The following is a 25,513-nucleotide window of genomic DNA, read 5'->3' on the forward strand; positions in this document are numbered from 1 at the left end:
TTTATTAAATCGTCATAAGAATAAATGTTAAATACATTCTTATATATTAATTTAGAACTATATTTCAAGAAAGTCCACTCTTTACTTCAATAATATTTTAAAATCATATATTATGAATTCGCCAGTTAGTAAAACAAACTATACTACTAGTAGTAGTTAAAATAGAATTGCTTATTACTATGGTTTATAAATAAATAGCATGGAAAAATTATGGACAAACTCATGAAATTCATCAAAGGTAGGGCCTTAACTTGGCAATTCCCAGAGCCTATCAAGCAAAAGAAAAAAAAAATCAAAGGCTGTAACTTTTCTAAATTCATTGAAAAATAAAAAGTTTTACTTATGATGATATATGAGTCTTGGAAACAGCTAATCTCCAAATCAGTTCAAATGTGGCTATGTTTCTCTGCCAATGTTCTTAACAAGTTATATAATTCATAAATTAGAATTTTGCCATTTTCTAATATATCCACTGAATCATGAATACACATTGTTAGATGAGTTTATCAAATCATAAAACTTGTATCACACAATCAAATATTATCTACCAAAATAATAATAATTAGACATCTGCATAGAGAATGTTTATATGGATTACAATCATGAGTTCATGACTTGAGTTGTTAGAATGGAACATTTTCAATTGACTCAACTAATATAATTTTTGAGAATAAAATATTTAGAGGGGAACTTAATAATGAATCTGAAAATATAATAATTGCAATTCATGAAAGAAGTTCTCTAAAGCGGAAGCATCAACTAATAACATTAGGATTATAAATTTATAATGAAATGAAAATACCAAATCCATTAACAAATAAAAAAACAAATGGAATACCAAAGAATTTAGACTAGAAACGGAAACAGCTAATCTATAATTATCATATTCAACTCAATTTGGTAATCTTAATATAAATTCTGGTTTGGTTTTAAAATTTTAAGTATTTCATAACTTAATTACAAGAAAATACTAACAATGATTTTATTGGTAATAGAGAGATACGTCATCTAGGAAATTTCGATATGGTAGTTGGGTTAAGGCATGAAAAAGTGGTTGATTTTGAAACCAAAGGTTGGGTAAATAATAATTTAATTGCCTGAAAATCATGATTAAGGAATTAAATAAACTATAAAGAAAAAGCCAAAAGGAAGAGGATAAAAAAGGTAATTTGGGAGTGGAAATAATTAGTGTTGTCAGGTCCCAGAGGTGTATTACTGTTCCCTCTTAATTACTTAATTTAATTTTAATTTATTTGGGAATCTAAGAAATAATAAAGGTAAGAAACAAAAAACTAGGGGATGATATGTTTTAAAAACATATTTGCACATAAATGCTGGGATTTTGTTACCCATTGTGTCACCAAATCATTTTTTTTTTCAAAAGTGAAAAAACTTTCATATACTGATATACAGTAGATAGAAAACTCAAAACTGCAGGATATGCTTTTAGTCAAGTGGTTAAGTCCATTTGACTCCGCCTTTCTACCGGAGTTCGACTCTACTAAGCCGCGTTACCCCGCGTAATAGGGATTGGCTATGGATCAGACCTTATCGATTCAAAGATGTCAAAAAAAAAAAAAAAACTCAAAACTCAAAACAGGGCCCCCTTGAGGTCACGGCATCCATAGCTTGTATAAGCATATTGTCAATAACCTGTAATTGGAACTTATAATTAGCTGAATGAACCACAGTATTTAAGTACGTTTAGATTAAGGGTTAATTAATCTAATTAGAGTTAGAGTTAGAGTTGAAGTGTGTATTAAAAAATATTCGTAAGTATTGTTTGGTTATTTTAGTGTTTGTTTTAGCTAGGTAAAACATTTTTTTAGTTCAAATATTTGTTCGTGTTGAAATTTGATTATTGTTTTTCTCTACATTTATTCACAAGATTCAACAAAAAGCGACTATTGTAAAATTGTAAATATAAACTACAAATAAGACACTAAAAATTACTTAGGATATCAATGTGGTTTTTCCGAAAATTCTTCAACACTAAATATAATGTATGATATGTTTAAAATTTAATATACATATTATAATTTATTTAATTTGATTTATTTGACAAATAGTTTAATAAACTCAAATTAAATAAAATTTGAATGATTTTGCTAGTTAAAAAAAATCCGACAGTAGTCCACTTAGTTACATATATACATGTCTATATTACATATATATATTCCCATGTCAGGGAAAAAAAGGGGAAATAAAGTGATAAGAAAAAGGGTTTTGATAACTTGATTGCTGTAGAGGGAAAGTATAATCAGCTTTTCGTTTTGGGGAGACGAATCTTCACTTCCTTTTTCGTGTTTTTCAATGTTACTTATAATTCCATTTTGTGTATTGCAATAGCAATGTAGCATTACTCTTTTAACACACACACGAATAATCGAGTATTTACTTTATTCAACAGAACAATTACTGTATAAAAACAGAGTCCACAACACTTACCTATAATAAAATAAAGTTTAAGAATTTGTTTTCTTTTCAAGTTTGAATATGCACGTCTTATAATGAGTAAAACATGTACAATATCAATAACTTTAATACGTTGACAAAAAAAAAAAACACTTTACTAGTACAATAATACATGGTACAATTTAGAACATGAAAATCGAGGCATGTATATAATAATAATACTATAGTACTACATGATTGATAGGTATAAAAATACGTATGAGTAGTCACTATTGAAACTCATAATGTATTTGTTTTCATTGTCCTCTAATTTACCAGCAGCTAGGATAATTGCATACATGCGTACAAAGGAAGAGTCATCTTCTTTTTAAAACCGTACATTTCTTTAAATTCTCGATTCTACCTTTATCTTTTTTACTCTATTTAAACTTTTATTTTTATTTTTCTTTTGTTTACTTTTACTTTTCTTTATATGAATTGACCAAACGGTCAAATATTTGGGCCCCTTCTTTTGCATGATTTTTAGTAATTTTTCTTTAATGGTTGTGATTTTAATGTGGGTTAATAAAGTAAAGCTTAAAGTCTCATAATTACAGCATGGGTATAAAGTTTAAAACAAATCTTTAAATAGCTTATAGTAATACTAGTATATTGTTGTCATTTCAACATTCAGATTATTACTGCCATAACTTTTACTTTTTCTTTTACTTATATAAAAAAAAAATGTCAGCCTTTTTCTTCTTTTGTCCTTTAGTGGTCAGTACAATATTGTTTTCCCCTATTTTACTGACATTATCTCATTACTCAAAATAACCCGATCATACAATTAAAAAAAAAAAAAAATTAATTTTACCAGGACGAGTAGTGTGTAATAGATTTACTCAAGACACGTGTGACTTAACTATTGGATTAATATCAGTTTCCATAAAGGAATAATCCATTTTCGGACATGCCCGATATTCCACGATAATGGAGGACAAAAGCGTAATTTTACTATTACCACAATTACTGACACGTCTCCAGTAAAAAGGATTCACCACCACGCTAAGATGAAAACGACAAAAAAAAAAACCATCTCCTCCCACTAAAACGGTAAAAAAAAAATTATCCGACGTGGCATTTACAGTGCCTAGTCAGCATTTTCCTTTGAGAAGTCTCTTCAGCTTCGGATCTCTCTCTCTCTTGCTCCTTTATAAGATTAAGCCAACCTCTCTTTACCCACACCATCCACACACACATAAGAAAAATAAACAAATTATCACAAAAATACGTTTCTTGTATAATAATTTTTTTTCCTCTCTAGATTTGTCGCTTACCTTTTGAACTTCTCCGGCGATGAATCTCGCCGGGAAAATGAATATTCCGGTTACTATTTCTGTTTCCGTTACTAGTAACGCTGTCGACTCTTACCATCGCCGTCACGTCTTCCGTGAAAAAAAACTCTGATCCTTCTCTTAGACTTTTTTTTTTCTTTCTTTGTTGTTATTATTCTTTGCTTCGTTTTTGTGAAGATGATCCGCTGATTTTCAGAAGTTTTCTTCTGGTTTTTAGCTGAGAGGTTTTGTTAGATTCTGTTTCTTCTTCTTCTTCTTCTTCTTCTCTGGTTTTTGAATCCAATTTTGGAAATTTTTGAAGAGTTTCTTTCGTTTTTGTTGGAGAGATCTGAGATTAGTGTATATGAAATCAAATCTGTGTTTGAATTTGAATTGACTTGGGGACTTGTGAAGAGAAGTTAGATCGAGAGCTATGCCATTTACGATGAAGATCCAACCGATTGATATAGATTCTTCTCCAGCTGTAGCTAGAGCTGAATCAGGCAACAAACCTGTGCTCAAATCTCGTCTCAAACGTTTGTTTGATCGACCGTTCACGAGAAACGCAACAACAACCACAGAGAAACCATTCGTCACCGGTGGTGAAGTTCAATGTAGCGGCGGCGGCGGAGTAGTGACGGAGTTCGAACCAAGCTCTGTTTGCTTAGCGAAGATGGTTCAGAACTTCATAGAAGAAAACAACGAGAAACAAGCTAAATGTGGACGTAATCGTTGCAATTGCTTTAACGGTAACAACGATAGCTACTCCGATGATGAATCAGATCTATTCGGTGGTTCAATTGACGGTTGCGACGCTTCTGATCATCTCAAGGTAAACAACAAATCTCACAAGTTCTTCAATCTCTCGATTTCTATTGATTAACCTAAAACTGAATTTGAATTTGTCGATCTTAATCAGAGTTTGGTTCCGTGCGCAACCGTCGACGAGAGGAATCTGTTAGCCGACGCGGCGAAGATTGTAGATAAGAACAAATCGGTGAAACGAAAAGACGATATGAAGAAGATCGTCAACGAAGGACTCTTATCACTTAATTACAATTCTTCAATCTGCAAATCTAAATGGGATAAATCTCCTTCGTTCCCAGCTGGTAAACAATAATCTTCATCTTCTTCAACACACCAACAACTTTTTTTTTTTTTTTTCATGAACATGAATTTATAAAAACTCTATAATTTTTCAGGTGAATATGAGTATATAGATGTGATAATCGGAGAAGAAAGGTTAATAATCGATGTAGATTTCCGATCAGAGTTCGATATAGCGAGACAAACGAGTGGTTACAAGGCGTTGCTTCAATCTCTACCGTTCATTTTCGTCGGGAAATCTGATCGGTTAAGTCAGATCGTGTTTTTGATATCGGAGGCGGCGAAACAGAGTTTGAAGAAGAAAGGAATGCATTTTCCGCCGTGGAGGAAAGCTGAGTATATGCGATCTAAATGGTTATCTTCTTATACACGAGCTTCTGTTGTCGTCGGAGATGTTGATGAGAAGCCGGAGACGGAGACGGATGTTGCGGTGGTGACGGCGGACACGGCGCAGAGGGAGGTGGATAGTGTTGTAGAGATTGAGCTGGTTTTTGAGGAGAAATGTTTATCTCCGAGAGTGAATATTATTAATTCTTCCTCCTCTCCAAACGACGGCGATGATGACGTGGCGGTGGAGAGAGAAGTGAAGGCTCTCACCGGATTAGCTTCACTCTTTAAGGAAAAGCCCTAAATAAAAAAATTTGGAGTTTTTTTTTTCTTTTTCTAATTTTCAAGGTAAAAAAACAATTATTAAAAATATATAACATTACCATATATTCGCTTTTTTTTTTTGTTTACCTTTTTGTAGTTGTTTTGACCTCTCTTGTTTTTTCTTTACAATGGTTTTTTACCACTTTGTACTTTAGTACCGTCCACGGTGAAAAAAAATAAAATTACTATTCCCGAATAAAATCTTATCTCTAAAATTTAGTACTTCCGAAACTCAAAAACACCTGAAAAATCGTGCAGTGGATAATATTTTAATTTTAATCCAAATTTTATCATTTTTGTGTAATCTTAAAACGATACCGTTTAATATATGTAACCATACAAGGGAACAGAAGAGTATGACACGCTCTTTAATTTTTAGTTTCTCATCTTTTGATAAACCTTGCAATTTTGATTAATTAAACGTTAAGCGTTACGAATTTATTTACTAATCTGTTTTTAAAAGTTTAGTTTAGTGACGACAGCATTGAGAGAAGAGAGAAGCTCGTGGGCTCTCGATAGTTGTGGAGTGCCAGAGCTGTTCTTGAACAACGAACGTCTCATATTCTTTATTCTTCTTTTTTTTGCTTTAGAATTAATCTTTTTTCGTTTTTATTACCTTAATCTAATGACTTTTTGTTTCGGTAATCTCATTTTAATCTTTATTGAACCAACTTTAGACAGTTCCCAAATCTTGACACGTTAAAATTTGGTCCATTTTCTGTCAAATTGGCCCTTCAACTAACTAATAAAACCGTATAGCTTAGGTGGATTTTTTTTTCTTGTTTTTAGGTGGATTTATAAATCAATATTAATATGGATAATGAAATTGACTCGTTATGTTATAATCCCTCCGTTTTAGTTTAGTTATCGTTTTAGGATTTAAATTTTGTTTCATAATAGTTGTCGTTTTAGGTTTTCAATGCAAATGTTTGGTGAAAATTTCAGTTTTATCCATATTGTTTTAATGTTTTGGCCAATGAAATTTTTTATAAAATATATTAATAAAGGGTAAAACAGAAAATTAAATGTTTTTCTTAATTTGTGTAAAAAAACATTAAACGACAACTAAAACGAAACGGAAGGAGTACTATTTATGATCAGAAATCAACCTAGTTAATTTGAAATTACGAGCTAAACTTAAGAACTTAAGTTGCAAGATTATAAATCGAGATTGAGATTTGTCATATGTTCAGTTTCAGTCATTCAGATGTATTATTTATGTAATAAGAACGTTAACTGGATTACTATTTTGTTTCTAAGATTTTCGTTGGTTGATTTTTTTTTTTCATGTTGCATTTCAAATTTGAAGAGAAAAAAATTAAAAACAAAGTAGTGGCTCGTGCTTGTAAAACGTGTTAGATATTTGTTCATGCTGTACCTATCGGTATATGTATTATTTGCCGGATTTCTTAAAGAAACATCACAATTTTTTACTCTTTTTGAAGACAATAAATCATTTTCTGTTTGTCTTCAAGATGTAAATTATTCGATCGTTTGCATTATAAAATAATGTTTGGTTGAATTGATGTTACATTGTTTAAATACAGTTGTAGGACTAATATGTTATATCTATCTATAATCTATAATATTAATGAAAAGGGTTATTAATTTTAAATATCAATCAACGTTTTTAGTAGTATTAATAAAGAGAGCATATATAATAATAATAATGTTAACGTCATTTATTAATAAACGAAAATAATAAATATTTTTTCAACACAAAATTTTCTAATTTAATTGTCATGCGGTAGAGATATATTACTTGGATTGAAATTTTTCATTCTTACCATTAAAAAGTAATGAAATTTTTTTGATTCTTTCTTTGTTTGTGTGGTTAAGGTTAATACGTATAGACTTGTGATGCAACAACAGAATTATGTGGTTAACGTTAATTCAAGCCCCATGGGGTTGGTTAACCACACAAGCAATGATCAACAACGTTATGATTGATCATATGTACAAAATTTTACTATTATTGGAACATCGCTTCTAGATTTTATAGGTTTGATTTTGTAACATAGGATCATGGATTCAGTACTCTTACTTTCTAGATCATTCCCAAGCATAACAATAATCCAAATATTGTAATACGATCCATTGAACATTTTAAAAATATAATCGATAGATGATCATTAAAATAGAAGAAAACGAATGATTCCATAACATTTGTAGGAACCAGAAAGAACAATTATGTCGAAGATTATGATGTGCTACTTCTCAAACTTAAGATAACTTTTTAGTTAACTAAAATATACTTATTTTATTAGGATGTACACAAATATGACTCTAGAGTCTAGACCCATCCATATATTATACGACATTAGTAACACAACTTATCTAAATGTAAATATGGTCTTGTAATTTTACATGAAACACATTACGTTTTTACTATATAATCTGTGATTGACTTCAATATATGATATACGTTGTATCCAGTGGCGGATCCAAAACAGATTTATATGGGGCACAACATATAAACCACAATAATTTAATTACAAAAAATTATCAAAAAGAGACACTATATAGGAATCGAACTATAGAATTTAAGATAAACCTGGGGAAAATTGAACCAACTAAGCTAAAAATATATTAATTGCTCTCAAGTATTTATTAAGTTTATAAAATCTGTGTTGGGCACGTGCCCAACCTCCTCTCTAAGTAGATCCGCCCCTGGTTGTATTTCTCATATCTCTTTTATGGATCAACTAGTCAGAGCCGTGCCAAGGAATTTTGATGTCATAGGCAAAAAAATATGGTTTATTACATAAATAATATAAAATAAACATAGTAAAATATATGATTTAATTTTTTAAAATTTTATAATAAATCTATAAAACTTTAAGCAAAACTTGTAAAAATTCACAGTTCAAAAAAAAAGTATTTATCAAACAACGAGAACAATATATAAACTAAGTTGATCGTAATATGTAGTTTAGCAATTTGTGTTAGTGTTGCAAAACAAAATATAATTTTGGTAATAATAAAAATTTAATATAATTATTTTGATATACATTTAAGATTCCTTGTTAGGAATTTTATATATTGCATGCAAGTTATACTATCTTCCTTTATCATTTGTGTTAATCTCTCTAACTTTATTCATTTAATAGGTATATGATAACTAATCATTATTAACAAATATAGCTTCCTAAATTTTCTACAAAACTTGGTGTCGTAGGCGAATGTTTCCAAATTATACAAATAGGCACGGCTCTGCAACTAGTTGATGTTCTCACAAAACCTATATGTCGAGTTTAGTTCAAATGATTATATTTTTTTGTTAAACAAGATCGGTTTTGCAAACCGCGGACCATCTTGAAGGGACGGACATAACAAAAAACATACACAAATATATAGTTCGTTTAGATCTTAATCTTATCTCTTCATGTACTCGTATATACCGATGTACTTTTTCAACATAAAATCAAGGAAATACGTTTCTCTAGTCAAATGAGGTTTTGATGTGGAATACCGAATACGTGGTGATTCTTCATATTTTTTTTCCTTTGCTATTTCAATTTTAAAAACAAATAAATAGATAGATAAGTCATAAGCATAAACAAACAAGTATGCATTAAATATTTTGAGTAAACTTTGATATGAAAGATGAAAATAAGATTAACTATCAAAATAAGGACTACATTCTTTCGCGTGATTGTTATTTGGATAACAAATTAGAAGGACAATGGAAAACTACAAATGAACAAATTTGTATATATATTATTTCACGGTTAATTGATCTTGATACATTTAGCTCTTTTCCAATCCAAAAGTTTACAAATAAGTAACTTAACTTTAGACAACAACTCATCATCTATAATTTCTAAAGATTTACCTAAGTCACTTAACCAATTTGATAGATTCATCCCTCTACATTTGTTGTGGGACTAAAATATCGTCTTGTAAATGACTCCAAAAAAAAAAAACACTTTTGATGGGTAAATCTACAATAATTTTAGCTGATCGCTTACAACTGTTTAATTTGATATCCTATTTCATACGTTTCACTTATTTTTCCTTGTCAACTGAGCCCAAGAAACATGATCTTCACTTAAAATTGTACACTTATAAAAAACTATTGACATAGTTAAGTCTACTTTTTTCATCAAGTCGCTTAATTGCCATGTCTTGTCAGAACTTTAAAATAGAAAACAAAAAAATTGTAAATAGTTAAAGGTTTTTTTCCTCCATTTCTGTCGAAGCCTTAAACCAAGTATTTACATGGACCTAACAGTGTTCCAAATATAAGTATGTAATTAAATATGTTTTTCTTTATAAACACATACATATATGATATATTGTGTGTAAAATGCATCATAATCATTGATGTGGGAGCACCAGTCAATTCATCCATAACTATAGTATTTATTATCATTGTTATTATTATTTTATATGTCCATATATCAAATGTTATTGTATATCGATCGAATTATTTGACAATAGGGTAGGGTCGGTTACAACAATTTCACAAGCTGTGGGGTCTTAATTCCCTTTTCTAATTACCATCCACTCTCTTTTTTTTCTTTTCTGGATTTGACATTATTTGCACGGGTAGAAAATTTTAAATCTTTCATTTAAATATCCCTATACTATTTATTATTATCAGTACCATATAGTATCTTTTTGTTACGTTTCTCTTTGTTACCCAATAAAAAAGAGAAAGTAATAATAAACCATGGGTTAGATTTAATGTCTATAGAAAACGACTCTCCACCCACTCATTTAAATAGTTTTGGAGATTATCTTATCTTTGTTAATTCGCATGAGCTTGGCTAATGAGACAATCAAGGTTTCTGCACTAAAGAAATAGTTGTAATTAATTTGATATGTTTTTAAAGGTTATTGCACAACCAACTTGTTATATTGTTGCAATTATTATTATGATTATTATTTTGAAACCCCCACATGAACGTTACAATGATTTGTTTATATTATAAGGTTATGTCTATGTAGAGAGACAAAGAGAGAGAACAGGATAAAGAGGCATCTTTTTATATAAGCCAACATTTGATCATTAGACATTTTGAAAGTGCTTTTCTTCAATGTTGAATTTGAAAACTTACTACATACTCTCTTGTCCGTTTTTCTCCCATCTCTCTTTTAACTTTTAGAATTTACATGTCTTCTTTTGACACATTTTGTCAAATTAAGTTTTTTTTTTCCTTCTTTAAAGCTCATAGATATAGATGACTAGCTAGGAAGAGTTAAGTTGTTGTGAGAATGTTAAGATCCATCCATAATTCATTAATTTATATGAATTGATATTAGGGTTGCTCTTTAACTTACGTATAGGTTAATGTTAGATATTTTTTTGTTGTTGTCAACGAATAATGGATTTATAAAAAGGAGAAAGAAGAGAAAAGAAAAGAGAGACACGGAGGAGATGTGAATAGAGACTTATCCACTTTGACATAAGACTTGGAATATTAGGTGACAACATGTGATTCCTCTCCTCACTCTCTTCCTTTTTTTCTTTTAATTTTTTGCCTTAAAATTCGGTTTTATTATTCATTATGATACAAAATAACTACTTGATTTCATCATATTGATTTGGTCACACTTGCATTATAATAACTTTTCCCTGATATCTATTTTAAAATACCAAATAATTTTGTTTTTATCATTGGTGTTTGATACAAATTTTGATTCAGTTTGAGTTTGAGTTTTTCGGATTTTAAGATTTTTAGTTTATACATAATAATATTAAAAGTGAAATATAATATAATATGGATGATTTGGTATCCTTTTAACTTAGGTTCAATCAAATATATCTTTAATTTTTAAATAATTTTAGATGTTAGATAATTTTAAGTAGGTTAAAGTTTAGATCCATTTTTTTAAAAAAATATACACATAATAAACCCAATTAGACCATTAAGATAAAATTTGGTTTTGGATATAATATTATTCGGTTAGGTTTGAATTATATCAGATTTGGTTGTCTGAATTGAACACTCTTAAAATTGTATTATTTATATTAAAAGATATTAATTTTATTTTAAATCAAGAAATTAAAATTTGGGTTTACATAGGCAAGTTCTATTGATTTTAAATAAATATATTTATGCTTCTTTTTTGCATATTGTTTATTTAAATTGAATTAATATATATTTATTTGTAATTTATAAACTATAAATATATGCATTAAATTATAGATAGTTAAGTTTTGTATAGACTGATAGTGAGATATCAATTTTTATTCAAAGATACAATAGTTTTCAGTTATTGCATGTTGATAAATAAAGAAAAAAAAAAACTAAAAACTTAATAAATATTTTGCAAGAAAAAACTTTAAAACCACAACATTGATCAAAATGCAATAACGATTTATCAGCCATAGCAAGTCTGACTAAATCTTTATCTCTAGTCTCTTAGACATAGATACTATTACTAACCCACGATAAACAAGTTTCTTAGAGGCAATTTTCAAGTAAAGAAATCAAGATATTCAAACTACTACTATTTGTATCTTCAAAAGCTTGAATTCTAGATCTAATACATGTAGAAACTATCATAATATCTTGGTCAACTATTACTCTAAGAAAGTTTCATCATTTTAAAGATATCATGACAAAATGTTTCTTCTTCTCACTAAGTCATTGTGTGTGTGTGTTTTTTTTTTTTTTTTTTTTTACTTTTAGTTTTAGCCAATGAATAATAACACATATTCCTTCAAGCTTTTTTAATTACCCTGTGCACACAGTCATTTTTTTTAACCTTTCGGGATTTCTTTGTTAAACACTTAAACTTAATTCAGGTTCGAATATCTCCTTTTATGGAAGTGTTTACAAAATAAAATAATATGATCATTGTTTTGAAAACAATATTAAGTGGGTTGGGTACAAAACTAAGTAAAAGAACTTCACCCCTTGTCGGGTTTATAGATAACTATGAACAACTTATGAATATATTTATTGCACCCTTCTGAATTATTATCTGTTAAGATCATATGATTTACATAAATCCAAAACCAAAGTTATTAAACATATATAAACAATGTAGTATTGCTTGAGGAGGCAACAAATACTTATTAAAATATAAACATGAAATCTCAATTCTGAGACTTCTAATTGATTCTCTTAAAACAAAACTTAACAATCAGATCCAAAATATCAGACAGCTTGCAAACTATTATGAGTATCATATTGAAAATCAAACAAATAAATGAAAAAGTAACATTGAAGATAGATTATTTCAAAAGAGAAGTTCATTAACTTCTCTAATCTAAAAACTGTGTTTATCTGTTCTAGAAGCAAAAGCACTGACAGCTAGGAAGAGTGATGACACTCTCCTTAATGGTACTCAGAGGTTATTCATTAGAAACCTATTTACAGAAACTGAAAATATATCGTATTTATACTATTTAATACATACATTGATTGTTTAGAAATAGTAGTATAGGATAATAAAAGCTACAAAAAAATGTAGTCAGGATTCTTTACTAGGAATCAAAAAAATATCTCGTAGTTGTAGGTGTACTTTTAATTTGGTTCATATTCATTTATGAAGAAATCATGAAAGTAGGTCTTTTTTTTTCTTCATCACCTAATAAAATAGGTTTCTCATTTATCCAAAAAATGAAATAGGTTTCTAAAGTCTTTTTTTTTTTATGGTTACCTAAAAAAATAGGTTTTATATATTTGTTTATATATAAATTTCCCCAACATGTACCAGAGAGGCATAGAACCAAAGCCGAATTCGAAGCAATTTAAAGTCCACTCTACTATTATCTTGTAATTATTAATCTAAACAAAAAAAAAAAGGAGAATAACTCATTGTTTACGAAATTGAAGATACTATCATCTAGTTGTCATCAGGGGCTATCCATTAGAAACCATTTACACGAAATTGAAATGTCAAACTCTATATTAATATTTAATACACACATTAAGTTGTTGAGAACTATATATGACAATAGAAGCTAGAAAAAAAAAAAAAAAAAGTAGGTTTACTTTAATTTTGGTTTATATCAATTTAAAACTATCTATCATCTTTCATCACTTATATAATTTCTCCAACATGTACCAAAGTGAGCACAAGCCCAATTCGAAGCCCAGTCAAAAAGGAAGACAAAAAAAAAAACTCAAACTTTACGAGCCAAGGTTCTTTGTTTAGTGGCGTGTTGAACCACTTTCTCCTCAACGTGTAATCCTTTCCTGCGACGTACGGCGTTGATGAGCTTCCTCGCTGTGTTCGGAAGCACGCTTGCTCCGTCACCAAACTCTTCGATTTCTTCTTCGGTTTTGGGAACGAAGAAGGGATCTTCCTCTAGCATTTCCCAATGGCTCAGAACCATCAGAGCACTTGCACCACCAGACGTTCCTTTTCTTAGCTCGTCCGCAAAACCGAAGCTTTCCGAAACAGGCACGTACGTGTGGATTGTGAACAGAGATGACCCTTCTTGCATTTCTTCCTTGAGCACTCTAGCTCGTCTTCTGCTTAGAACCGCATACATTGGACCAAGATACTCAGGTGCCGTGTTCAGTTCACAGAAGTACATTGCTTCGACGATACGTGGATTTGTCTGAAGCACGGCGGCTCTACATGCGTCTTTGACAGCTGTCATGACTTGTCCTGTGAAAATGCCAAAGTTTTCGGGTTTATCTGTTTCAAAATCTTCTGCGGGAGCGAGATGAGACTCAATGGTGAAAGCTAATCCCCACATTGGTTCATCACATAGAGGTCCTGATGCTGTCGCTAGCTGAAAGCCCGAGACAATGCTGCTCTCGAGAGTCAGAGCTTCAGTGTACAATGCTGTTTCAGATATATCTGAAGGTGTCTCAGTAGAATCTTCTGTGAAGCCAAGTCTCTGAGAGACATGAGGAGAGCCTCTTACAAGCATTGATCCATCCTCTCTGATTCTTTTACCATCTGGAGCGAATAGTATGTTTGGACCTTTTTCTCTTGGACCAAGCGCCCAAATTCTCTTGAGCAGTTTCGACCATTCGGTTTTACATTTTTCGCGATCCTTTTCGGTTTCAGAACTTGATGAAACACCAGCTTCAATCAACTGTTTCTTCAATTCTTCGATGGGATCCACATTTTCTCCGAGACTTGGGTTTTGGGATTCTAGTATCTTAACGCTATGACTGCCTTTACCTCCAATTATGTCACCAAGCAATTCAGTGTTCTCATCAAGCAGCTTGGTTAGCGCGTGCGGTAGTTTCATGACGTGTACTCTGATAATGCATCTGCCATTTGGAGTTCTCTTCTCGATGTAATCCGAAGTATTCAAGCTTAGAGATCTCAAACTTTCCAAAAGATTAGATCCATCACCTTCAATGGTCTCCCTGTAGGACACAAGAGGTGGAGAGACTTCTAGGTTCACTTTTGCAAATCTCTCTTTTAAATCCTTAACGCATCTTTCAAGATGAACCTCTCCAGCAGCAGCAAGCACATGTTCTCCTCTAGCAGACACTGTAATCTCCACAAATGGATCTGCTCGGTTTAGAAGTCTTAGACCTTTCATCAGAGCACTCATATCTGCAGGATCCGATGGTTCAATCGCAACTCTTAGAGTGGGAGACACCTGAAACTCCATGCTGGCTAAAGGCCAGCAGTTTCTAGTAGATGAAAGTGTTGCGCTTTTTGATATATATGGTCCAAGCCCTCTTATGGCCACTACATTTCCGGCTTTCACCTCGGTTACTGGTGTTAAACCTTGCCCCATCATAAGATATAGGGAATGCAGTTCTGCTTCCTGAATGTACTTCTGAGACGATTCACCCTTGAGGGGATCATATAGGGCGGTAATTACAAAGACTCTTTGCCCGGCGCGAAGAACTCCACTAAAGATCCTAGCAAATGCAAGGAAGCACTCATCCGACTCGCTTTTACTGTCCTCATCATTTAAACCGTTCATCCTCTCCCTATGATTTCCATCTTGAGGAATCATTTTCAGGGGAATAGCAAACATTTTCGACACAAACACAACACAAGGGCTGTCACGGCTAGAATCACAAGCCTCAATTGATTTTCTAACAAGCTCTGCTTCTGCAAGGACACTTGAATCAACATCATCACCACCGATAATTTTCCTCTCTGGAACCAAGCGCGGGATTCTATATGCCTGTGCTGCAATGGGGTCTGGCAGATGTTTCACAGCCATAGACAAGACTGCATCAGACAAAGGAAGCCAACGGCTCATCACTGATTGAAGCACATTTTTTGGATCCTTGTTCTGAAGTTCACGTGGTGGAATAGACAAATTGAAAGATTTGATAACTTTCTCAAGAACCGTTCTATCCCCACCGGGATCTAGTGCTGCCTCGTAAACCTGCCACAGAGGCTCAAGCACAAACTGCACAAACATTGGTTTTGCCTTGCTTCCTGCACTTAAAGACTTCTTGCCTACAATCATCTTAGTTTTAGGAATATAATAACGAGGACCCCATAATGATTTCTGCAATGCAGTCGCACTAGCTCCAAGCTTAGAGGCATAGAAATTAGCAAACTCTGCAATCCCGAAACCCCACCCGTCCAAAGCACACACGAAGACCACATTACCCTTCTGAGGCTGAAAAGTAACTTCTTCATCATCCTCCAACAACTCAAGACTCTCAGCAGACAACTCACCCGAAGGACTAGCAAGTATAGAGTCAACATCCGACAAATACTTCTCCGACTTATAAGCGCTCACAATCCCATTAACTTCATGAACAATCCTAATCAAACGCGTATACGCTTCCATAGGGCTCAACCTCAACTCAGAAATCAACCGATCAATCTTATTAAGCACCAAGCAAGGAGTCAACTTCTCAATCCAAGCTTGACGCAACACAGCATGCGTCTGAATATGTACACCTTCAACAGCATCAACCAAAACCAACGCCCCATCACTTAATCGAGCAGCTGTCGATACTTCACTACAGAAATCCATATGCCCAGGGGAATCAATCAGGTTCAAAGAATAGTCCTTATACCGTAAAGAAATCGAAGAGCTCTTCATCGTAATTGCACGCCTCTGTTCTTCATCAAGATAGTCCATGAACCTAAGCTTCCCGGCAAGCCTCGGATGAAGTACACCGCCACCGGAAGAAGCAATTAGATGATCGGCGAGAGTCGTCTTACCGTGATCTACATGTGCAAGTATACATATGTTCCTAACTTTCCTACCTTCAGAATCATCCATCTCTTAACAATTTACAAAACACAGAGCTACCTGCAGATAAATATCAAGAAGCAGATTCAATATTCACAAGGATTACATTATCAGAGTCGATGCGATTCAAATTAGTTACATAAGAAAACATAATCCAAATCCTAAAACCTTGTGAGAGCTCACAGATTCGACAAAGAACTAGCTGAATTTTATATAAATCCAAACCATCCTTTGAATAAACTCATAGATGATTGCGAATCGAATCCAAAGAGTTGTCCACGTCTCCGTAAGAATCAAAGAGAAGATCAAAACGAGAGAGATGCTCTTTGAAGATTCCAGAATATTTTCAAAGTTCGATTCGAAAATTGAGTGATATGTAAAAAATCACCTTAATCGTCGGTGGAGCTTAGACGTTTCAAGAGAATGGAGGAAACTTGACTCGGCGGCGAAACAACGGCGGCGCAGGGTTTGGCGATTTCCTCTGCAAGTTTGTCTGTATAAAACCATCCACGTGAAGAAGACGTGAACGTAAACCGGAACCTTCTGGTTCAGAAAGACGGTTTAGTGCTCTCTTTTAACAAATTTGTTAAATTTATCGTCTCGGACTTTTTGAACCAGACTAAAACCAGGAATAAACCGGAATAAGACGTTATTAATTCGATTATAACCAGAACCCTCTGGTGCAGAAAGACGGTGTATACTGCTCTCTTTAACCAATATAATTTTTAAAATTTATCGACTAAAACCGGAATAAACTGGAATAAAACATTGTCAATTCGATTATACCGGAACGCTCTGGTTCGGGAAGAGGGTTTTGTGCTCTCTTTTAACAATTCGATTATCGTCTGGGACTCTTAAACCGGTCAAATTTCCAAACCCTAACTTCATCCCCAAATTAGAGAGAGATGCAGAAACGGGAGCTTGGGAAATCCGGCGGTAATTCCGGTGGATCTTCAGGTCCACCACCGAAGAGAGGCCGTCCCTTCGGTAGTACAAGTGCTAACTCAGCCGCTGCAGCTGCGGCAGCTGCAGCAGCCGATGCGATGTCTCCCTCAGCTCTACTCGGTCCTTCTCTTCTTGTTCACAATTCCTTCGCCGGTAAGCTCGCAATCACCACTCTATAATATATTCCTCTGAGCTTTCGTTGATTTTAATCGGTTATTTTCGTTGGAATCATTGGAATTTGTAGAGCAGAACAATAGAAGAATAGTTCTTGCGCTACAAAGTGGTTTAAAGAGTGAAGTAACATGGGCGTTGAATACACTTACATTGCTTTCCTTTAAGGAAAAAGACGATATTCGAAGAGATGTCACGCCTCTTGCTAAGATATCTGGCTTGCTTGATGCACTTCTCTTAATTGTGAGTTGTTTTCTGTGTAAGCCATTGTAGTTTGGTGTGGGATTGTGCTTGAACCAAAATATGTTAAAAATTTGGCAGATAGATGACTGGCGTGACATAGCTCTTCCAAAGGATCTAACAAGAGGAACTAGGGTTAGGACTTTAGGTACAAATGCTTCGGTTACGGGATTTGGCAATGAGTATGATGCTCTAGCCTCTATTCAACTCCCTGGGTGAGCTAATTTCGATACTGCTTTTAGTTAAAATTTTGAATTGTTGTTGCTTATATTTTGAAGTCTAAGTGTGGTTGATATTTGGCGTAGCAGATCCGGCATTGGTTCTTCAGCTGCTGAGGGATTAGGGAAAAAGAGCGGTGGAAAACATCAGTCATCTCAGTGGTGGATGGAAGAGGATGGTTTGTTTAATCTAGACGATGAAGGGAGATCAGAGAAACAAATGTGCGCCATTGCTGCATCTAACGTTATCCGCAACTTCTCCTTTATGCCTGATAATGAAGTTGTAATGGCTCAGCATCGCCATTGCTTAGAAACTGTCTTCCAGTGCATACACGATCATATGACTGGTAAGGAAGAGTACTATGTTTTAATATAAAACATCCCAACCTTTTTGTTTCTTCTACTAGTAATAGTTTCTCACATTTGCCTCTGATAGATTTCTATTTCTTCTTGATTTGAATTCATTTTCTCTATTTCTTTATTTGCATGATACTTGATTGGGAACTATGGTCTGAAAGAATCTTTTGTTAACAGAGGATGAAGAGCTGGTCACAAACTCGCTCGAGACAATCGTAAACCTGGCGCATTTGATGGATCTTCGAATTTTCAGCTCGCTTAAGCAGTCATACATTAACATAAAGTGAGAACTTCTATCTCCATGTATCCTTCTAACAAAAATGCATAACTTGTTTCAAATACCAATGTGAGCCATTCATTACTCTTGTGCATATAGTGAGAAGAAAGCTGTTCAAGCTGTGGTTGGAATCCTCGATTCTTCCGTCAAAGCTTGGAATTGTGCTGCTGCTGAATTACTGGGGCGTTTGATTATTAATCCGGACAATGAACCTTTCATTAGTCCCTTAATCCCACAGGTTTGATAACTTCTTTCTTAAAATCATCTTATGGTTTCTGGTTACTTACTCATTTCTAACTCGTGAATAAACCCAACAATGGACCAATCCCTTGCAGATACACAAGCGACTAGTCGATCTCTTGAGCATACAAGCCGTTGATGCACAAGCCGCAGCTGTTGGAGCACTCTACAATCTCGTGGAAGTTAACATGGATTGCAGATTAAAGCTCGCAAGTGAGAGATGGTAAACAAAAAATATGCTCCCTCTCTATCAAATACAAATAAACCGTTTTAAATCGCAACAATGACACTCCATTATGATCGTTTTCAGGGCGGTTGATAGATTGCTAAAAGTGATAAAGACTCCGCATCCAGTTCCAGAAGTATGCAGAAAAGCTGCGATGATCCTTGAGAACCTTGTCTCCGAGCCTCAAAACAGAGGATTGCTACTCGCGTATGAAAATGCCTTCGCTGAGCTACTTTTTCAAGATGGTAAGTATTCTGATTCATTTGCTAGGATTTTGTATGAACTCACTGCTAGATCAAATAGCAGAGTGGCTTCAGCTAGAGGAATCTGGGGTATGTAAAAGTCTCTAGATTAGTGGGTTCGATTAATTAAGTTTGTTGTAATCAATTAGTAGTAAACTTTAATCATTTGCTATGTATTTGTTAAACAAAGTAGATGGATTCTTCTCATTATTTCGCATAGCTTCGACATGTGTGTTTTGATCTTTACTAAAAACAAATTGAGATATATTATGATTCAAATTGAAATAAAATAACCGAAATATTCACCTTTTGACGTTAGAATAGTGAATTGGTTAATCATATTCATATATTATTTAAGTATATAATAAAATAACTAGAATTAAGTCACACATATACAGTATTTTGAAATAACCGAATAACCGAACCCGATTAAACCGATCGGTTCAATTTCCCAGGCCTAGTATTTTTTGCCCTTAGGTTTTTTTCGTTAAAATCAATAACGTCTTTTCTTGTAGTCGAGGAGACGTTTTCTCGTTATACATTTTTATTTGGGATTTGGTTCGTATAGAGGACATAATTATATTTTGAACAACCATAACCACCTAATTAACCCATAAATTGTGACATACAACGTCTTTGGTATACGTTATGGAGTTGAAAGAATATAGAACCGTTGCTTTAAATACACAAATCTGTATTTAGAGACAACACATTTCAAAACTACTTATACAAGCACATCCATATCAACTCTAAAATCAAGTTATTGCAATCTTTCTTTCAATATGTTAATACAAGGTAGTGGTATACACATTTGGTAGAAAAATATTTTTTTTTTTTTTTTTGTTAAACCATTTGGTAGAAAAATATCGAAACAATAATTGGTTTCATAAAACTAGTTAGTGGTAGAAGATGAATGTATAGTTAGAAGTGATAAGAGATGGCTTTGAATCTTTTTTTTTTATTTCTGCTAATTTGATTGATAATCATTCAAGCGGTATATTTCTTATCGATCAAATTCTTTACGCTATTGAAATATATTTAACTTCGAGCACCTTATTAAAACTTTCCTAGTATATAATGATTTTTTTTACCTTGTTGTATAATATATTAATATATATTCATGATAGGATGAGTAAAGTTGAAGGAGGGAGATTTTATTAAAATTTTCTTTTAAGAGAACAACATTTGGTGGTTGGGGGAAGAAACCAAATCTAATACTCTAATTGTAGTGCTACTTGAAGAGGGTCCCAAGTCCCAATTTTGCTAATCAAATTGCGCCTCTTCATTGGTCCAAGTATGGAGCCTCTAGTGATGTAACGCGTCGATAAAATAATTGCATAGTTTTCAAATTATATGTACTAATAATACTATACTTTATAATAAGATAATATGTGGGTATAAAGACACCATTATATGTGGTCCATTGATGCTCTTCTTTTGGCTCGTATTAGTCGCACTCTTGTCGACCACCAAGTGGACCTCTCGCTTCTGTTTGATTTGTGCGGTTGTGTTATATTACCAAACAGAAATTTGAAGCAAGTCTCATTCACTAAGTCGTATAATTGGTATGAGACTTGTGATACACACGTGTCTTGTTTTAATCTATGTTTTATTATTGGCTAAACACCTAGTTCAACGGTAAATTAGTACTTAGCGTCTACACTATCTTAAGGAGATTAGTATGATGATAAAAATTAGAATTTTTGTCGTTCCTCATAATCAAATATAACATAATTTGTTTTGTCCAACCATAAGTCCATAATTACAAGTTTTCTATATGATGACTTGTGTCAATCCCAAGAGTAGTTTAGCAATTGTTGCTTCTCGTAGAAACTAGTAGAAAGCAAAGACCAAACTGCCATGATAACGATATGATTCATAGTCTGTAACATTCTATTTTGACGACACTCGTTCTAAGGAATAAATGAATTTAATTGCATAGCGATGTTTAAAGAATTTAATTGTAAAGAAAGAAAGAAAAGAATAATAGATAAAAAAAATATTACGAAAACTAATCTTATTGGTGGTGCGAGCATACATCCCCCACAGCATCATGAAAGACAACGTCTCCATGACAACGTAGCTTTCAAAATTTCATACATCGATTTCAAGTATATTTTAATTTCTTTTGCAGATAATTAAACAATAAAGTTGGTGACTCTTAGAGAGAAATAATTAACTAAGCTTTTAGTTTCAGATTTTATGCTAATGTGAATTACGAGAAAATTTACTGGAGATATTACACATAAGTGTATTGTTTTCAGTTTTCACTCCTTTACGTGTTATCTCTACAAATTATTTTTGTAGCAAGTTTATTCAGTTTTATAGAATTTTTATGGTATAAGCAAGTAAAACTCCAATAGTATGGGGCCAATTATGGGAAACTTGAGCTCTCATGCTCAAAACATTAGCAAATATGAAAATTCCCAAAAAAAAACAAAAAACAGCAAAAATGGCATAGCCACTTGGCAAGAAATTATTGCAAAAATTGTCGATTGATCATGTATTCACTTTAAATTAATTATGCAATTTTGACAAAAGTCAAAAATTAGAGCAGTGTAATCCAAAACACTCGGTTATTGCACTCCTGATATATAGTAATATACAATCTTTATTCTAATTAGTTTTCTTATGTCACCATTTACAGCAGTATGATCTACAGATCTAGAATTCATATAGAATCGGCCACTTCTCCATATAATTAAAATTATGAATTAGAAAACCTTTTTCAATTCTTTAAATAAAGATTTTGTTAAAAATATATAAGACTCAGCTTTTTACCAAATATTTTTCTGTATATAATATATTAATCGAAACACATGGCAAACATACAGGTAGAGCTAGTACACATATAGATTATATAATATATATATTTTTTTTAAAAGAAAGATTATATAATATTACTATATCACTAAGATCTATAATTGGTGGTTCCTTGTTATAATGAGTTAAATATATTATTGTGTCGTTTTCATTTTAGGGTCAAAATCATGTCCTCTTCCACTCGATTATGGGTCTGGGAAATTTCTTTTATGAATATTATTTTGGTACTAATTTATATTTTTCCCTTTGTTTTTCTTACTACATCTCTAACATGAATTAAAAAGGCTTAATTTGGAAATGTAAAAAGAGCACATAAATAAATCTGTTCAAAATTTAACTCATTTTAGTTAATTATGGTAAGTTATATGAATTCGTCATTTACCTAATTATTCGTTTGCTTGGTTGTTGAACTTATTGCCACTATTAAAAAACAATACAATTCTACAAAATCAAGACTTATATACGTGAACATTTTGGTTTTTAGCTAGAATATGTAATAACATAAATGTGTACGAAAATCATTTAGAAAAAAATTCTGAATGGTAATAAAATAAAATGATTTTGCCTAACTTGTCATGTGAAATGATGATATTATTAAATAACTTTGCCTAACTTGTCCTGTGAAATGAATCATTTCAAAAGATTATAAAATTCATTGGTTGATGATACTAATTTATATACCCAATGTACCAATTCATTCATGCGTTACGTTTCACCTTCTCCACCTATCTGATTGCAGATAGAACACCTCTAAACCACACACCACACATACACACAAAGACTCGACACATAATCAAAATTTTATAACGTGGGAAAAAATGTAGAGCTTTATTATTATATATATTGCAAGTTATCATATGTCTTACGTAATTCGACATATAATTTCATGGGAAAATAAGTTTATCACGTCTCTTTGAAAGTTCAATGGTCGTATCGTTTGTTTTTGTCCCAATAAGCTATCTAAGTGAATTAAGTCTACTTAAGACAACTCCTACTTAGTTCGACCCAATTTCTTCAATTACTTTATTTTCCCAATCATCTGCATATGTATTTTAATCATAAATTCACGAAACTAGTTAAGAGAAAAATATTTAAAGCAACATGTATACTCTTTCCCCGAAAACTCCTAAGCACATTTTCTCACAATTTATGCATGCGTATAAAATATAAATATATACTAACAATTAGAATTTCCATTGTCTAATATAACTCTTTATCTTAATATATATTTACTAATTCAAAGTTTTATGATCTAGAATGTGTAACATTTTATAGCATGACCTACCTTTTTTTTTCAACTTTTGAAATCATATTATAGATGTCTTTAACCACTGAACCAGTTTGGTGTACAAATATACCTATGTAAGAACAGTCCCATGTGATATGTACTACGCAAACAGATCTTTACATTTTGAAAACCACTGTAAATAGTAAACATTATATAGAAATTAATCTCCTTAAATAGTTAAATTAGATGTCTACAAACTCACAAAATTTTGGCATATGTTGAAAAACCAAAACAGTCTGACCTGCTCAGTATTAAAATATAATTTAACTGCAGAAGATATTTGATACAACATAATTAATCATATACTATTCCACTACCTCCAATAGTCCAAAATATATAGCAATAATTTTCTAAGATACGTATCAAGAATGGTTTAAAATGATATCACTGTTACATGCATATGCGTAAATTTCTCCATGTTATTGTATTCTTTTAATATGGAGCCGACTGATAATATATTGGTGAGTTATAGTGTGTGACGAATATGCCATTGTTGACTAGCAAAGTCTAAATCTCAGGAGAATAAAATAATTCAAAAATTGAAGTTTTTTATTTTTATTTTTAACTCCTAAATCAAATACATCAATTTGTTTTTTTTTTTCTTTATTTGCTCACCAGACACACCAGTCACTCCATCTTGCGGGGTCCATTGTGACCCATGTATTTGCTGACTTGGCCGAATGAGAGCCGTCCATCTGTCAGTCGACAACTGCCAAACAATCTTGACGGTTTGTTAGTTTGGCTCGAGAGCCACCAGTGATCCACTGATCAGTTTGCGACATAGAGTAAATGACTTATTTACCCTTATTTCAATAATACGGTTTAGTGTGAATTTATTGTTAGTTAGGGATGGTTTAATTACACTTCAGGTGGAAAAAATTGATGAGAGAATCTATCTAGCAAGAAAAAGATGGACACGTATGGACCGTTGAAAGTAGGAAGACAAATTATTTAAGGAATACAATATTTAATTTCAACACCAAGTGTCCAATAGATACAACAATAATGATGAACACCAATATTTATATTCTCTATTTTGGAATATTGATCACTCCAACTTTTTTTCATGATTAGTATTTCAGTACTTGAGAGTGGAATAGACAAATTGTGATATCGACCATAAGATATTTTTTAGGAAGATATCGTTGTGTATATAAAGTATAAAGTTGAGTGTAATGCTTTAACAAAAGAAAAGGAAAAGAGTTAATAGTGTAATTATAGCAAAAGACTGAAATAATAGTATCATTTTGGGCACTGCATAATTTACATAGCTGCAGATTTAAAACTTTTTAGATTTTAGTCTGACATCTTTTAGTTATATATATAGAAAGAGAATACAATTGTATTTATGAAATTAATAATGTGTTATAAATTAATGACTAACACATACACAATAAGGTTCATATAAATAAGTTTATGAAAGCAAGGTTGTTATCATAATTTTTGGAGCATTGGATTACATAAATTATATATATTTTTGCCAAATCCAATGATTACAAAGGAAAATACTAAAGAATTTTTTAAAATAATTGAGGGTCAACTATTGATTATATTGTTATTTAGCAGCATAATCATAAAATATTTGATTCATGGTTTCATTACATACCTACCATAATTTAAGTTTTAATGATTAATTTATGATAAAAAAAATATTTTATATGATTTTGTATCGTTTTGATCAGTTTTTTTTTTGGTTGTTTTTCACAATTTCATGAAGCCACTCTATGCTAGTATAAACTTATAATTGAACCACTCTAGCATTCTTATAGTTTTTTTTTTTTTGCTTTTCAGAATATAAACTTATAATTAAACCACTCGATGCTATTATTGAGGTCTCCGAAAGTGTTGTAGTGGAGACTGGAGAGGTTTCTTGCAAACACTTTTACTAACTATGTGATG

At 32.2% G+C, this 25,513-nt stretch overlaps 3 protein-coding genes across 3 annotated transcripts; 2 read left to right on the forward strand and 1 right to left on the reverse strand.

Moving 5' to 3' along the window:
- The first annotated feature begins 3,620 nt into the window (after positions 1-3,620).
- LOC9321601 lies at positions 3,621-5,687 on the forward strand. Its single transcript, XM_021032194.1, has 3 exons — positions 3,621-4,560; positions 4,648-4,837; positions 4,931-5,687. Exons 1-3 carry the CDS (start codon positions 4,162-4,164, stop codon positions 5,464-5,466), a joined length of 1,125 nt encoding a protein of 374 aa, XP_020887853.1. The 5' UTR covers positions 3,621-4,161; the 3' UTR covers positions 5,467-5,687.
- Positions 5,688-13,429: 7,742 nt separating this feature from the next.
- LOC9319457 (elongation factor-like GTPase 1) lies at positions 13,430-17,083 on the reverse strand. Its single transcript, XM_002885489.2, has 2 exons — positions 16,976-17,083; positions 13,430-16,647 (listed from the first exon to the last, which is right to left on the reverse strand). Exon 2 carries the CDS (start codon positions 16,615-16,617, stop codon positions 13,570-13,572), a length of 3,048 nt encoding a protein of 1,015 aa, XP_002885535.1. The 5' UTR covers positions 16,618-16,647; positions 16,976-17,083; the 3' UTR covers positions 13,430-13,569.
- A 350-nt stretch (positions 17,084-17,433) lies between these two features.
- Positions 17,434-19,729, forward strand: LOC9321602 (armadillo repeat-containing protein LFR). Its single transcript, XM_021031019.1, has 8 exons — positions 17,434-17,685; positions 17,777-17,946; positions 18,025-18,158; positions 18,252-18,508; positions 18,696-18,801; positions 18,895-19,033; positions 19,131-19,258; positions 19,346-19,729. The coding sequence occupies exons 1-8, from the start codon at positions 17,493-17,495 to the stop codon at positions 19,599-19,601; spliced, it is 1,383 nt and encodes a 460-aa protein (XP_020886678.1). The 5' UTR covers positions 17,434-17,492; the 3' UTR covers positions 19,602-19,729.
- Positions 19,730-25,513: the final 5,784 nt, after the last annotated feature.

The sequence above is a fragment of the Arabidopsis lyrata genome, assembly GCF_000004255.2.
Source record: "Arabidopsis lyrata subsp. lyrata unplaced genomic scaffold ARALYscaffold_3, whole genome shotgun sequence".
NCBI lineage: Eukaryota > Viridiplantae > Streptophyta > Magnoliopsida > Brassicales > Brassicaceae > Arabidopsis > Arabidopsis lyrata.

Excerpts from the sequence above, each read along its gene's own strand:
- LOC9321602 (XM_021031019.1), top strand. The coding sequence starts at position 17,493 with ATGCAGAAACGGGAGCTTGGGAAATCCGGCGGTAATTCCGGTGGATCT. Across the intron at positions 17,947-18,024 it reads TTGATGCACTTCTCTTAATT|ATAGATGACTGGCGTGACAT; the intron begins GTGAGTTGTTTT and ends AAAATTTGGCAG. Across the intron at positions 18,802-18,894 it reads CAGTCATACATTAACATAAA|TGAGAAGAAAGCTGTTCAAG; the intron begins GTGAGAACTTCT and ends TTGTGCATATAG.
- LOC9319457 (XM_002885489.2), bottom strand. The coding sequence starts at position 16,617 with ATGGATGATTCTGAAGGTAGGAAAGTTAGGAACATATGTATACTTGCA.
- LOC9321601 (XM_021032194.1), top strand. The coding sequence starts at position 4,162 with ATGCCATTTACGATGAAGATCCAACCGATTGATATAGATTCTTCTCCA. Across the intron at positions 4,561-4,647 it reads ACGCTTCTGATCATCTCAAG|AGTTTGGTTCCGTGCGCAAC; the intron begins GTAAACAACAAA and ends GATCTTAATCAG. Across the intron at positions 4,838-4,930 it reads ATCTCCTTCGTTCCCAGCTG|GTGAATATGAGTATATAGAT; the intron begins GTAAACAATAAT and ends ATAATTTTTCAG.